The sequence below is a fragment of the Mustela nivalis genome (assembly GCF_964662115.1).
Source record: "Mustela nivalis genome assembly, chromosome: X".
Taxonomy (NCBI): domain Eukaryota; kingdom Metazoa; phylum Chordata; class Mammalia; order Carnivora; family Mustelidae; genus Mustela; species Mustela nivalis.
The window spans coordinates 39,739,286-39,755,638 of NC_139040.1; the positions used below are offsets into that span (position 1 = coordinate 39,739,286).

General features: G+C 33.7%; 1 protein-coding gene across 5 annotated transcripts in view; it reads left to right on the forward strand.

Annotated features, from left to right (window-relative positions):
• Positions 1–16,353, forward strand: part of RBM41 (RNA binding motif protein 41) — a 58,322-nt gene that overhangs the window by 23,903 nt on the left and 18,066 nt on the right. For all 5 annotated transcript variants that reach the window (XM_082716931.1, XM_082716930.1, XM_082716929.1 and 2 more), the window contains one exon: positions 9,071–9,474. In XM_082716931.1, coding sequence (XP_082573057.1) covers positions 9,071–9,474 — 404 coding nt within the window. The remainder of the gene's footprint in view (positions 1–9,070; positions 9,475–16,353) is intronic.

A 16,353-nucleotide genomic window follows, 5' to 3' on the forward strand; every position in this document is an offset into this window, starting at 1 on the left:
TTGAGAAAGAGAGAGAAAGCATGAGCAGGGGGAGTGGAGGGAGAGGGAGAAGCAGGCCAGGGAGCCCAACATGGTGCGCTCGATCTCAGGACCCTGGGATCATGACCTGAGCTGAAGGCAGATGCTTAACCAACTGAGCCACCCAGGTTCCCCTAAAAAATATTTCTAATAATGAAATGGATCGTGCCAGAGAGTATGTAGCACTTAGGGACAGTCAAGTCAGGAAATCAAACGTTGCCAATACTCCAGAAGTCCCTGTATGCTCTGGAAAACACATCTCCCTACCTTCCAGATCTAACCACTGTCTTGACTTGTGATAATAATTTCTTTATATTTTTACCAACTATACATATATTGCTAGACAGCGGTTAGTTCTTCTTGTCTTTAAGCATTCATTATATCAATAAATTGTACTGTATGTATTCCACTGGGTCTTCCTTTTCTACCTACTGTTAAATTTGTGAGATTCATCCATACTTCAATGTATAGCCATAGTTCATTGACTTTCACTGTAGTATAATATTCCTTTCTGTGGTTATATTAGCATTTATTTATCCATTTTACTGTAGTTGGACATGTGGGTTGTTTCCATTGGAGGGGGTGCTGTAAATATCAGTCCTGTTACTGTTATCATTTTTGTACATGTATCTTGGGACACATGTACAGGAGTTTCTCGGGATGTATACCTAGGAGTGGACTTGAGGGGTGAAGAATTCCTACCTGTTCAACTTTATAGATGTTACCTCTTTTGTGAAGGGATTGTCCCAAGTTAAAAACCTACCAACCACGTGCGAAGAAGGTTCAGGTTGCTCCATATCTTTGTCCACACTGGGTATTGTCAAACTCCAATCTGATGGGTATTTACTTATATTTCAGTATATTATCTTTCCCTTTCTTAATTAGCATTCATTTATATGACTTTTTACTTGACTAGGGTTTAGTAAGGTCTTGTTTGCCTCAACCTTTCAAACATGGAGAAAAAGTGAAAGAATAGTATACCCACATCCTTCACGTACATTTACCAATTTCCTCTACACTAGAATGTGTGTTTGTGTAGTTTGTGTATTGTTAAACAATTCGAAAGTAAATTTCAGACATTAAGAGGTTTTACTCTTAAATACTTCCATTACGTCTCTTCTAAGAAAATAGATATTCTCCTGTATAATCATGGTATTATGATCACTCAAGCAATTTAGCATTATTACACATACTATCTAATAATACAGTTTCTAATTAAATTTCTCAATTTTAAATTTAGGTTGTAATCAGGGATCACATATTGCATTTAGTTTGCTTTATAACAGTTCTATGTGTGTGTGTGTGTGTGTGTGTGAGTGTGTGTGTGTGTGTGTGTGTGTGTCTGTCTGTCTGTCTGTCTGTCTATCTTGCAGGCATTGATATTTTTCAGGAGTCTAAGTTCAGTTTGTTTCGTTTGTTTCATTACGGTTTTAACTTCCTTCCCTTGATATCTAATGAGGTTGGAAGCCCTCTCACACATAATTGACCATTTGGATAGCCTCCTTTGTGAAATGACTGTTCAGTTCTTTTGTCCATTTAACAAATGTTCCCTGAATATCTTTCCATCTGTTCATATCTGTGTCCAGGTGCAGTCTTGGTTCAGAGGTCATTTTAGGCCTGTATCAAAGCAGTGGCTCAGCCCCAAAGCCCTGGGATCTCAGTGATCACTACTTACCTTCAGTAGTGCTACAGAGAAATGGGGCTAGTAGGAAAGTGTTGTGATTTATGTCCTGAATATTCTATTTCCAAATTCCATCTCTCATCTTACATGCATTTCTTATAAATTTGTACAAGTTCTTTATTATTGTGGATAATTGCTCTTTGTTGGCTGTACGTGTTGAAAATGTCTGTTTCCATTTTGTGGCTTATCACTTCATTCCCTTTATGGTGTCTTTTGATGAATAAAAGTTCTTCATTTGTATGTAATGAAAATCTATTAATTTTTCTTTCTACTTTGTAATTTTTGTGCTTTGATTAATGAATCCTTCCCTACATGAGCTCAGGAAGATATTGTTCTTTATTCTAAAGACTTTATGTTTTTGCGTTTCACATTTAAGTCTTTGATCCACCTGGAGTTGATTTCTGTATATGGTATGAAATAGGATTTCAGGTTTTGTTTTGTTTTGTTTTTTGCCATATAAATAACCCTCTATCCCAGTACTATATTTTGGAAAATGTACCTGCAGTGTTGTTATATTCCTAGTTCTGGGATACATCAAGTGTTCATATATGCATGGGTGTTTTTATTGGCTTCTCTCTTTTGTTCCTTTGGTCTTTTTGGCTATCAGTATACCAGAACTAGTATGACACTTTAGCTTTTTTAATGTCTTGATCTCTGGTACAATAAAATAAACCAATTCCTTCTACCTTGTTCTTATTCCAGAGTGTTTTGTATACTTTGATACTTTGTTATTCCATGGAAATTTTAGAATCAGCTTGGCAAGTTACACACACATACTCAAACACATTCTCTTACGTGGTTTTGATGGAGATTCCGTCGAGTATTTAAATGAATTGAGGACAATTGACATATTTACAGTATGAATCTTCAGATCTTCAAAGGTGAATATGCTATATCCTCTCATTCATTTAATTATTCTTTTGTGTCTTTTAATATATTTTCCCTATTTTCTGTTCTAACATTTTGTGAGATCAATAGGTTTTTTTCTTGATTTTTAAACAGCTTCATTGAGATATATAATTTATATGTGCTAAAATTCACCTATTGTAGGTATTCGATTAGGTGATTTTAAATTTATTGACTTACGCAGTCATCGGTACAATCCAGTCTTTAGGACATTTCCATCACTCTACTAAATTCCCATCAACGTAGTTGCAGTAGATAACTCCTGTGCCTACCCCAAGCCTTCTGTCTCTATAAATTTGTTATATCTAAGTGTTTCATATAAATGGAATCTTACCAATACGTGATCTTTGGAATTTGGCTTCTTTCAGGTAACATGTTTGTGAGGTTTGTTCATGTAACCTGTATCAGCATTCATTCCTTCTTATTACTAAATAATTTTCCATTCTATAGATATACCACATTTTATTTATCCTTTCGCTGCTGATGGCATTTGGGTTATTGTCCACTTTTTGGCTACTGTGAATAATACTATGAGCATTCATGTCCAAGTTTTTGTATGGCTATGTTTTCATTTCTCTTGAGTGAATGGAGTTTCTAGGTCATACAGTAACTCTATATAACCGTTTGAGGAACTGCCAAACTGTTTTCCAATGTGGTTGCATCATTTTACTTTCTCATCAGTGATGTATGAGCATTCTTACTTCTTTACATCCTTGCCAACACTTGTTATTCCCCTATTTTTAACAGCCATACTTGTGGGTGTGTACTGATATCTCATTGTGGCTTTCATTTGAATTTCTATAATAGCAAATAATCATGAATATTTTTCATGTGTTTATTAGCCTTTTTTATGTCTTCTTTGATAAAGTGTCTATTGAATTCTTTTACCCATTTTTTGATGGGGTTGTTTTCTTAGTATTCAGTGGTAAGAGTTCTTTATGTATTCTGAATGTAAGTACTTTATAAGTTATATGATTTGCAAATATTTTCTTCCAGTCGGTAGCTTGCTTTATTTTCTTAATGGTGTCTTTTGAATCACAAAAGTTTTTAATTTTAATGAAGTTTCCACTTATCGATTTGTTTCTTTATGACTTGGGCATTTTGGTATCATGTGAAAGAAATCGTTACTGAACTCAAGGTCAGAAAGATAGTCTCCTGTGATTTCTTCTAGAATATGTATAGTTTTAGCTCTTACAATTACAGATCTGTTAATCTGTTTTTAATTCATTTTTGTGTGTGGGATAAAGATTCTAAGTTCATGTTTTTAAATATGCATGTCCAACGGTCCCAGCACTATTTATTGTAAAGACTATTATTTTCTCCATTGGATTGTCTTGGCACCTTCATAGAAAATCAATCGACCATAAATGTAAGTGTTTATTTCAGGGCATTTGTTTTGATTCCATTGATTCCATTGATGTATCCTTATACTCTGAATGTCTACCTTTATTTAAGTTTTGAAATCAGGTAGTGTAATTCCTTACTTTATTCCTGTTTTTCAAAATAGCCTTGGTTATTCTAGGCCCTTTGTTTTTCCATGTACATTGTAGAAGCAACTTTCAACTTTTTTATAACAGAGCCTGCTGATACTTGATAAGGATTGTGTTGAATCTGTAATTCAACTTGGGGAAAACTGCCGTTTTAATAATATTGACTATTATAATCCAAGAACATGGAATGTCTCTTCCTTTATTTAGTGCTTCTATAATTTATTTCAGTTATGTTTTATAGTTTTATTTTTACAGGTATTATATTTTTATTCTTAAATATTGTTTCATTTTGATGCCTTCCTTAATACCCATCACCAGGCTTACCCTCACCCATCCCCCTACCCCCTCCCTTCTAAAACCCTCAGTTTGTTTCCTGGAGTCCATAGTCTCTCATGGTTCATCTCCCACTCCGATTCCCCCCACTTCATTTTTCCCTTCCTTCTCCTAATGTTCCACAAATAAGTGAAACCATATGATAATTGACTTTTTCTGCTTGACTTATTTCACTTAGGGTAATCTCCTCCAGTCCCATCCATGTTGATGGCAAAATTTGGGTATTTGTCCTTTCTGATGGCTGAGTAATTTTCCATTGTGTGTATAGACCACATCTTCTTTATCCATTTGTCTGTTGAAGGGCATCTCGGCTCTTTTCACAGTTTGGCTATTGTGGACATTGCTGCTATGAACATTGGGGTGCTGCCTCATCTTTAATTCTTGATTTTAGTCAATTTTGTCTTCTCTCTTGGTTGGTCTAGCTAAGGGTTTGCTATTTTGCCAAACTTTTCAAAGAATCGGCTTTTGGTTTCATTGATTTTCTCTCTTTTTCTGTTTTCTATTTTACTGATTTATTCCCTAATCTTTATTATTTCCTTCTTTTTCCTGGCTTTGTGTTTAGTTGTTCTTTTTCTAGTTTCCTTAGTTTGGAAGCTCAGATTGTTGGTTTAAAAACATTCTTCATTTCTGATACAGTTGTTTAAAGCTGTAAATTTCTCTCTTAACATTGTTTGATTTGCATCTATAAATTTAGACACTATGTTTTCCTTTTCATTTAGTTGAAAATATTTTAAAAATTTCCTTTGTGAGTTCTTTTACCTATGAGTAATTTAGAAGTGTGTTGTTTAATTTCTAAATATTTGAGTTTTCTCAGATTTCATATGTGATTTCATATGTACTCACATGATTCAGACTTTTTAAATTTTTGAGATGTATTCCTCACTTTGGGGCTCTCACTCTAATATCAGCATGATAGATTGCCTCACTTTCTTTGTCATATCTCTTAAATGTCACTTTCTTAATGAGACACTGAGTCCAGCATTAAAATTCCAACTACTACTACTACAACCCCCTAGCACTTCCAATCACCCATTACACTGCTCTGTTTTTTCCATAGCACTCATAACCTTCTGACATATTATATAATTCACTGAGCTCTGTGAAGATAGTGATCTTTGTTTTATTTACTGATATATCCCAAGAATCTAGAATAGTACCTGAGTCATAATAGTCACCGAATATATATTTTTGAATGTATACATTAGAATATTTATCCACTTGGTCATATGTAGCTGAAATTTGTTCACTTTCATTAGAATATAGTATTTCATTATATAAACTGACCACAGTTTTATAATTGATTCTTAGATGGACATTTATATTTTTGCCAGTATCAGGCTACTTATAAGTAGCACTGATCTAAACATTATTATTATTGTGTCCTGGTACACATATGCCTAAGTTTCTCTAGGGTATATATGTAGGAATGGAGCTGACTGGTCATATTATGATATATTCAACATCAGTAGATAATGTTATAGTGATTCGTGCTGTGGGTGCACATTCCTACCAGCAATGTGTAAGGGTGTCATTTCTCTACAATTTCACTGACATGTGTTATTGGTGTTCTTTTTAATCTTTTGCCAGTATGGCAGTTTCCTATTAATATCCCAACCCATTCTTAATTAGCATTTCCCTGAATTCCAATATGGTTGAGCATTTTTGTGTGTATTTATTAGCCATGTATATTTCCTCTTTTATGAGGCATCTTTTCATTTGTCTGCCCCTTTTCTTAATGGTTCTTTACCAGTTATTTATGCTGCAGATATTTTTCCCATTCTATGACTTTTCTCTTTATAATATTTTTAATGAACAGAAGTTTTAAATTGTAATATAGTTGAATTTGTCAATATGTTCCTTAATGGTTAATGCTTATGAGCTCTTAAGAAATCCTGCTATAAATATTCTTATACCTTGCTGGTGGAAATGAGGAATAATACAACTCCTACAGAGTGGAATTTAGCAATATTAGGAAAAATTACATACACATTTACCCTTTGTCTCAGCAACGCCTTCTCTTGTTATCTGTTTCAGAAATATACTGGAAAAATACAAAATCATGTATGCACAAGGCTATTTGTCAGGGTGTTATTCATAAAAACAAAGAAGACTGGATATAACACTAATGTGCCTCAGGAGGGGAGTAGTTGAATAAACTAGAATAAACCAGTAGTTGGATAAACCTCATAGAGTACTGTGGAGCTATCAAGAGGAAGGGGAAGAGCTCTACATGTTAATATGTTATCTCCAGGATATGTTGTTAAGTGCAAAAAAGTAAGTTGTAGAACAGTATTTATAATAAGTTACCTTTTATGTAGGAAAGGGATATAAATAATGAATGATATAGATACACACATATAGGTGTTGTGTGTGCACCCCTATTAGCTTATATTTAAAAAAAAAAGAAATAATGGAAACATAATATCAAAACCTAATAAAAATGATTACTTAACAGAGAAGGAAAGGAATGAGATGAAGGGGACAGAGATGGAGGTGAGACTTCTGTGAGGGTACTGTATAACACAGTTTTCACTTTAAACTCATATAAATGTTCTGCATAATAATGAAAAGGGAAAAATCAGTTCCTAAAATACATAAATAAAATATATAAATAACCCAAAGCAAATAAACCTACCTATAAATAAACCAGGTAATGTAACCATCCAGAAAAAACAACTGTGTAAAGGGACTTTAAAACATTTGTACATTACTAATTTGATATATTATTTTAAGGACAAAAATAACTGCAAAGATGTATGAAACTGTATTTAGTAGTTTTATCATTAATAGTTATCTTAGTATTTTTTGACATTTTAAAATTCTATAAATATGTTATAGGAAAAAGCTAATAAATAAGTTTGTTAATATCATTGAGCCAGTATTTTAAGCATATGTGAAAAGAGATACAAGTCTAAAATCAAGGCATTTGAGTAAAAAACTTGTAATCTTAAATTTAAAGTGGAAATACTAGTAGGAACTAATGATTTATTTTTCTTTTAAAAGAATTTCCTAGCTTTTCCACTGAAAAGGCCTAGAAGCAACAAAACAGTTCAACAGCTATGAACACAGCTAGCAACACATTGTGGTTTCTAAATACTATTTCCAATTAAAAAGAGCCAGGGATCCTTGGAGAGATAATCTAGGTTTGAGTCAGGAAATATTCAAAATGAACTTGTGACATCTTGCTGTGCCAAAAAACTGGAAAACACAGGAGCCAATTTGAAGGGACTTATTGGTCCCAAGTGGGATAATTTGACCACTAAAAAGAATAAATATTACATTTAATTGAAGCATATCCAACATATAAAAATGATTTTACAGTTATACTAAAAATAATAATTGGTCACTATTGGAAATTTCTAAGGTACCAACTCATTACTTTTGTAGTTGATAAATACTGGGGGAAAAAAAATCAAGCATTTGTCCTGCCTTTCCTGTATGAACTATATATGGGGAAACCAAATAATTGACGGTAAGTTCATTACAGAATTCCAGATAATAAATCAAAAGAAATAATAGAATTAATAAATATAAAATAAAATAATTAGGGGACCTCCATTTTGCAGCTTTATAATAAATAACAGATCTAGGCAATGGTCATTAATGGATGCAAGACCCATTAGTTGTGAGTGGGAAAACTTTATAATGGAGGGATTAGACTAATACCACCTGAATATGCTGATCAACTTTAGTGCCATTAAAATGAGACCGCCACACATTATGTGCCTTATGACATGATGTAATAGGGAGTACACCTCTACCTATGGGTGATTGTTGCCTAAAATACTGAACTTGAATCTAATCAAATCTCTAGATCAGCACTATCTTAATGCAGCTGTCCACAATGATGTAAATGGTTTCTATCTATTCTGCCCATTACGGTATCTACTAGCTACATATGACTATTGAGCATTTGAAATGTGACTAGTTTAATTGGGGAACTGACATCTAAAACATTAATTTAAATAAATTTGTGTGGCCAGTGACTATTGTATTAGCATAGATCTAGATTTAACTGCCAGTTTGTAAGAAATAGAGGGGATCAAGTTAACTTGAGGATCAAGTTAAACAATAATGTCAGCAACAATGTCAAATTTCATTTGTTCTCTGAACAAATGATGTGGTTCCTCTAATAATTCAATAAGATGGAGAAAAAATGAGTTGGAGGGGTGGAAAAGACGGGGCACTGTTTTAAAATCAGAGACTTAAAAGATGAAACAGCCAAAGCCTGGTTTAGATTTTGCATCAAACATCCAAGTATAAAAAGATACCTTTTAAGATAATCAGAGCCATTTGAATATGAACTTAGTAGTAGATGATACTAAGAATTAATTTTGTCAAGCACAATAATGCCATACTGGTTACATTTTTAATGTCTTTATCAGTTAGGTGCATGTACTTGCATGAATCTGAGAGTGAGCCCCTCCTTAAATTTTGCACCTGAGGTGCCTCACCTGCTTCACCATAGTTCCAGCCTTGCTTGAGATGCACCACATTAAAATAGCTTTATACTATTGTCATTTGTCAAACTTGCCCCAGCAAAGTTTCTGTGTCTGAGATCCAAGATTTAATTTTTATTTATTTGTCAAAGGTTGTGTTGGTAGGCTTTGTAGAACTTCCCTATCTCTTTGTCTTGATCTAGATGAACCCCAAAAGAAGAACAAAGGTGATCCCATGAACAACCTGGAAAGTTTTTACCAAGAGATGATAATGAAAAAACGTCTTGAAGAGTTCCAACTTATGAGAGGTGAACCCTTTGCTTCCCACTCACTGGTCTCAGCTACATCAGTGGGAGATAGTGGCACAGCTGAGAACCCGTCATTACTCCAGGACAAGGGAAAACAGGCAGCACAGGGTAAAGGTCCCAGTCTCCATGTGGCAAAAGTTATTGATAATTCACCTGAGCAGTGTTGGACTGGGCCTAAGAAGCTGACGCAGCCAATAGAATTTGTCCCAGAAGATGAGATCCAGAGAAATCGTTTGTCAGAGGAAGAGATCCGAAAAATTCCTATGTTTTCTTCATATAATCCAGGGGAGCCAAACAAGGTATAGGCCAAACCAAGAAAAAAAACATGGGTTGTTTTCATTTTTCTTTACCTCTACCTAAATTAACACTTTTAAATTAGCTTTGGTTATACCAAGGAATCATGACATAGGCACTGTGATTGTGTTTTTCCTTGACTTTGACTATTAATTCTCTGCAAACTATATACATAGCATATTTCCTATGATGTTCTTTGTGGTTTCCTAAGGTCCTAACCTACCCTTAGAATTTTAAAAAAATCTTGATGAGACCCCAGTCCTCATCTACTAGAGGTCTTGAAGTGAAGGAAGAGTAACTTCCAGTTTCCCAGGCTAGTAATAAATCAAGTAATATTCATAGGACCACTGTATCGGGTAGCCATTGTGCCTCTGTAATTAGTCAGTAAATAAGTGGCCACCTGGTTGTGAGTAGGGTCTACTGTTATTACATGAGTATTTTTCTTTAGAATGCTCCACCTGGCTTTCATACGACATGACTTTAAATTTCTGATACTAAACAGCAAAATGAAAGTGCAGGATCTCTTAAATCTTGAGAAATTGACAAATATATAAGTAGAGTTGTAAATAATCCTTGTTTTATTGATCACATCATTATTTCACATTACTGGTGTATGTTAGATCCAGAATGGAAAACATTATTGTCATGTCATTCAAAGAGGCCGCACAAGCCCCTGGAGCATATACTTGGTTGTGTTTAATTTAAAAAGCAAAACAAAACAAAATAATGTTAGCTTCTGGCTATCTCTGAATTAAAAAAAAGAATAAAACTTACATTGTAGATGAGGGATATTAAAGCAGTTTCCTTTGAGTGATTGCAATTCTAATATATTCTTGCTGTTGGTTCAAGGGCAGCCTGATTTGTGTTTTTTTAATAATAAAATATTACTATTAAACAAAAAGTTATAGAGAATAATACAGCAATACCCTTATACCTAGCCAACCATCTTTATCAGTTCTTGGTAGTTTCCATATTTGCTTAATTAGGAAAATAATAGAACCTTATAGATAGACCTGAAGACTTCCATGTATCCCTCACCAATCCCATTTCCTGATCTCCTCTCCAGAGGTAACTACTATCCTGAATTTGTTACTTATCATTCTGATGCATGTTTTATATTTTTACTACATATTTATATATTAATAAGCAACATATAGTTTTACATATTTTAAAATGATATCATACTCTACATATCCTTCTACAACTTGCTTTTTTAACTCAATATATAAAATGTTTTTGAAACTTATTTTAATAATATAAGAAACTATGTAGTATTCCATTGTAGAAATATACCATAATTTATGCATTTTCCTGAAGATATTTTATTTTTATTTTTGCTATTACAGACAATTCTGCAGCAAGCATTGTATGTACCTCCTACTGTATATGTACAAGAGTTTCTCTAGAACAGTTTTCAAAACTTTAGGTTGGAATTAGTAGGTCACAACAAGCAATTTTTTAATGAAACATAATGGAATAGAATAGAAAATATCAAAGTACATTCTAGAGAGTAAGGGTGATTACTGTTTCTGGAAAGAGCTTTTGGTTTGGTTGTGTGTGTGTGTGTGTGTGTGTGTGTGTGTGTGGTGTATGTATGAGGGCCAGAATGTAAAATGCATTTCTTTCTATAGATTTCAGTCAAAAAAGTTGGAAAAATCTTGTTCTATTGCCGTGATTCTCAAATGCTAGTATGCACCAGAATCACCTGGAAGGCTTGTTATAGCACAGATTGCTGGGCTCTACCTTCAGAATTTCTTAATTAAGTGGACCTGGTGTAGGGCCCGAGAATTTGCATTTCCAACAAGTTCTCATGAGATGCTGATGCTACTCGCCCAAGAGTGACAGTTTAAGAATTACCGTTCTAGATTACATTCCTAGGAGTGGAATTACTATGATATAGGGTATGTATGTATTCAACACCATGAGCACGGTTTCAGGAATCTCTTTCATATTCTTGCAAAGACTCTTTAGTATTGGACTTGTTATTTTTGCCAGTATAAAATGTTTGAAGGTATCTCATTGATTTAATTTGCCATGTTTCTGACTGGCAATGAAGTTACACTTATAATTATACATTTGTTAGCTTTTCAGTAATCTTGTGTGTTTTGCCTGTTTCTTTTCTTTGCCTATTATTTGATTGTTTAGTTTGTCATATTATTTACAGAAAAAAAATTTTTTTAGCACGGGCTTGAACTCAGGACTGTGAGATCAAGACCGGAACTGAGATCAAGAGTCAGATGCTTAACCGACTAAGTCACTGAGGTGCCCCAAGAAATTATTTTTAAATTCGGGATGCAGACATGTGTTGTTTGTTTAGCAAATATATTCATCCAATGGGTGGCTTTCTTTTTAACATTATTTATGATGTCTTTTGTTAAACAGAAGTCTGTCATTTTAATGTAATCAAGTCATCAGTATTTTATTTGATGGTTTGTGCTTTTTGAGTCATTTTAAGGAAATCTTTCCCTACAAACCAACAAGAAGTATACAAACAACCCAATAAAAATGACCAGAAGATGTAAACAGGCAGTTCACAGGGGAAAAACATGAATTTTTGAATTGCCTACAAAACTTATTAGTAATCAAAGAAATGCAGAATATAACTACAGTGTAAACCTCTTTAGAATCCATGAAGTTGGCATACTTTTAAAGGCCTGACAATGCCAAGTATTGGTGAACATATGGAGTAGTAAGGACTCTAATATGCTGCTGGATGAATGTAAATGAAGACAATCATTTTTATGAACATTGTGGCAATTCCTAGTAAAATAGAAGATGCTCATACACTAAAAGGCCACAGTCCCACTCCTAGGTTTCTATCCTAGAGGAACTCTTATACATGCACATTAGGAGATATTATGAAGATACTCACTGTAGCATTGTTTATAAACAACACTCTTGTTCATCAGCAGGAGAATGGGTAAAGCATGGTGTATTCATAAAGCAGAATACTGTACAATATAGAAAATGAATAAAATAGAACTACAGGTATCAACATGCGTGAAACTCACAAACAATTTTGAATGAAAAAAGCTACTTGGTTTCGGCTCCAACATGTAAAGTGTTTGGAAGTTGTCACTCATGCCTTATAACAAGAGAAACAGCTGAACAAAGGAAACAGCAATGATTTTTCTTGGACCCATCAGAGAACTGAAGTCACAGAGTAAACTGCAACCCCCCAATCTGGTGAGGCAGGCAATTATAGAGAATCACAGCTTATCAGGATGAAAAGCACTGGCGCCATGAACTGGTAGGGACAAGTGGTAACATTGACAAATTTCTGGAAGCAGAATGTAGATTGTTTGACAAACTCTAGGGGCCTCAGTCTATGAGGGCCTTCACATTTGCATTACTTTTAGTTTCAGGAACTCCACTAGGTTTCTCAAGGGGGAAGGGCCAAGAAACAATCTCCTGTTCCTGGCATAGAGAAGGAAAAAGTAATCATTTTGAAATATATCCAGGGGTTCAACTAACAGAGGGATACCCAGCAAGTGAAAGAACTTTACCAAAGCCTTCAGCTTGCTAGAAGGGAAATTATCCAACTCCAGATGCCTCTAGCTTTCCTGTCTCATCTAAGAGAGAGAGAGAAAAAAAAAGCTATGAAACACTTTTGAAGGGTACAGGCTGGGAACACAGGCACAGTAAAAGACTTGAGACTTAATTATGAGATTACAGAATGTTTCTCTTGCTCCACACTTTATCACTACATCAATAGGGCTTCAGTGCAATAGCTATGGATTACAGGTAAAAGACTTGCAAGGCTCAGAATCTAATGAGTATTTAGGGAAACCCCCCAAAAGAGGGGGAGAATAAACAAAGACATTTGAAGTAATTGAAACCTCTGTCACCTACAGCTAGAGTGAACACTAAACATTGCCAACTCCTGGCCAGATTAACAAAACTTTCTACTAATGCCCTATTTACCTTAGTTCCTCTTAACTTATAAATCATGTCCAGCTTTCAACAAAAAAATCATAAGGCATGCTAAAAGAAGAACCACACTCTGAAGAGATAAAGCAACCATCAGAACCAAACTCCTCAGATATATAGGTTTTGGAATTATAAGATATATGGAATTTAGAATAACTATGATTAATATGCTAAAGAATCGATTAGAGAAAATACACAATATGCAAGAACGGATAGGTAATGTAAACAGATAGAAACTCAGAATCAAAAGGAGATAAAAACAAGAAATCAGCAACACTAAAAAGAAATACTTTTGATACCCTCATCAGTAAACTGGGAGTGGTCAAGGAAAGAATCAGTGTGCTTGAAGACACGTCAATAAAAACCTCCCAAACTGAAATGCAAAGAGAAAAAAGACTGTAAAAAAAAGGAAAATAATAGCTAAGAACTGTGGGACAATTTCAAATTCTGTAACACACATGCTATTGGAATACCAGAAGGAGAATAAAGAAAAGGAACAGAAGAACTAGTTGAAGTAGGAATGGCTGACAATTTTCCAAGATTAATGACAGACACCAGACCACAGATTCAGGATCTGGAAAGACAACCATCTAGGGTAAATACCCCCCAAATACCCCTAAGCATATCATGTTCAAACACAGAAAACTTAGACAAGATATCTTGAAAACACCCAGAGAAAACACTTTAGTTATAGAAGAACAATAAGAATTACACTGGATTTCTGGTCAGAAACCATGCAAGCAAGAAAGTGAAATATTTAAAGTATTGAAGGGAAAAAAAAACCCATCCACCTAGAAATCTATATCCAGCAAAAAAAATCCTTCAAAAGTGAACAAAAAAATACTTTGTCAGACAAACAAAAACTGAGGGAATTTGTCAGCAGTAAATCTGCCTTGTGAGAAATATTTATTTTTTTTAAAAAAGTTTTTCCAGAGAGAAGGAAAATGATATAGGTCAGAAAATCAGATCTCTTCAAAGAAAAGAAGAGTATAGGAGAAAGAAGACCTGAAGGTAAAATAAAATCTTTTATTTTTTCATTTTAAAGTGATTTAAAAGATGACTGTTCAAAGTAATAATAACAATATGTTAGGCAATTATAGCATATGGGAAAATGAATGTTATAAAACAGGAATGTTATAAGAGTAGAAGGGAGGAATTAGTATTTAGTGTATATAACTGTTAAAAGTTATCTGTACTACCTGTGAGATGGTATAATGTTCAGAGTGGACTTAGATTAGTTGTAAATGAATATTGTAAACTCTAAGGCAACCACTAAACATTATAAAATGAAGTGTAATTGATATGCTGAAAGGGGTGAAAATGGAATCTCAAAACGATACCTGTTCTCTACAATCTTTTCTACAAAATAGAAACAGAGGGAACACTTTCTAACTCATTTTATGAAACCAACCTTAGCATAATACCAAAACCAGATAAAGTCATTGAATAAAGCAAAACTGTAGACCAATATCGTGATCATAGATGCAAAAATCCTAAATTTTAGGAAAATAAAAATATTTGATTAAATTATTTTGATTGAAAAATCAAGATATTAAAAAATCACAGCCAACAGTGTATCAAAATAGTTATGTACCATGATCAGGTAGGAGTTTTCTAGGTATCTATGGCTGATTCAACATTTGAAAATCAATTAATATTATCCACCATATCAACAAACGAAAGAGGAAAAATCGTATAGTTATTTCAGTTGATAAAGAAAAGGTATTTGACAAAATCCAAAAATCATTCATAACAGAAAACTCTAATCAAACTAGGAATAGAAGAAAATATCCTCAATTTGATAAAGAATATCTACAAAACCCTACAGCTAACATTGTACTTAGTGGTGAGAAACTGAGTGCTTTCTCCTTTGATCAGGAATAAATCCCCTCCCTATTACTTTTCAGTATTTTGCTAGAAAAGCTAGCTAATGCAGTAAAATAAGAAAAGGAAAAGCACACAGATTGAGAAGGAGAAAATAAAGTTGTCTTTTTTCACAAATGACATGTATGTCTGTGTAGAAAATCCCAAAGGATCAACAATAACAACAATGTGAAATAACTACTGGAACTAATAAGTGGAATGTAGCGAGGTTGGAGGATACAAGGTTTATATACAAAAGCCAGTTGCTTTTCTTTCTACCAAGAAATGAACAATTGAAATTTAAAATCCAATACTTTTTTATGAAAGCACCACAAAAAAGTGAAATACTAAATTATAAATCTATCAAAATATGTATAGGATCTATACACAAAACTATAAAACTGTGCTGAAAAAGTAAAGAAGATCATAAATAAATGCAGAGATATCCTATGTTCATGGATTGGAAGACCTAGTATTGTTAAGATGTCAGTTCTTCCCAATATGTAGATATGTAGATTCCACACAATCCCAATAAAATCCTGGCAAGCTATTTTGTGGATATAGACCACTGATTCTAAGTTTGTATGGAAAAACAGAAGGCCCAGAATACCCAACATAATACTGAAGAAGAACAAAGTGGGATGACTGATACTACACAACTTTTAGATTTACTATAATCAAAAAGGATAGTTTGGGTTAAAAAAAAAAAAAAAGATACATAGATCAGTGGAGCAGAATAGAGACTCCAGAAATGGAATAGAATAGAGACTCCAGAATTAAGCTCACACAAATATAATGGACTAATCTTTGACAAGGGAGCAAAGGCAATTCAATAAAGGAAAGATAGTTTTTTCAGGCAATTGTGCTAAAATAACTAACTGGTTACCACATGCAAAATCGGAATGTAAACACAGATCTTAACGTTATTTAAAAAAAAAAATTAACTCCAAATAGATCGTAGATCCAAATGTAAAACACAATACTGTAACACTTCTAGAAGAAAATAAAAAATCTAAATGACCTTGTGTTTGGTGATACATTTAATAGATACAACACCAAAAGCATGATTTATGAAAGAAAAAAATTGAAAA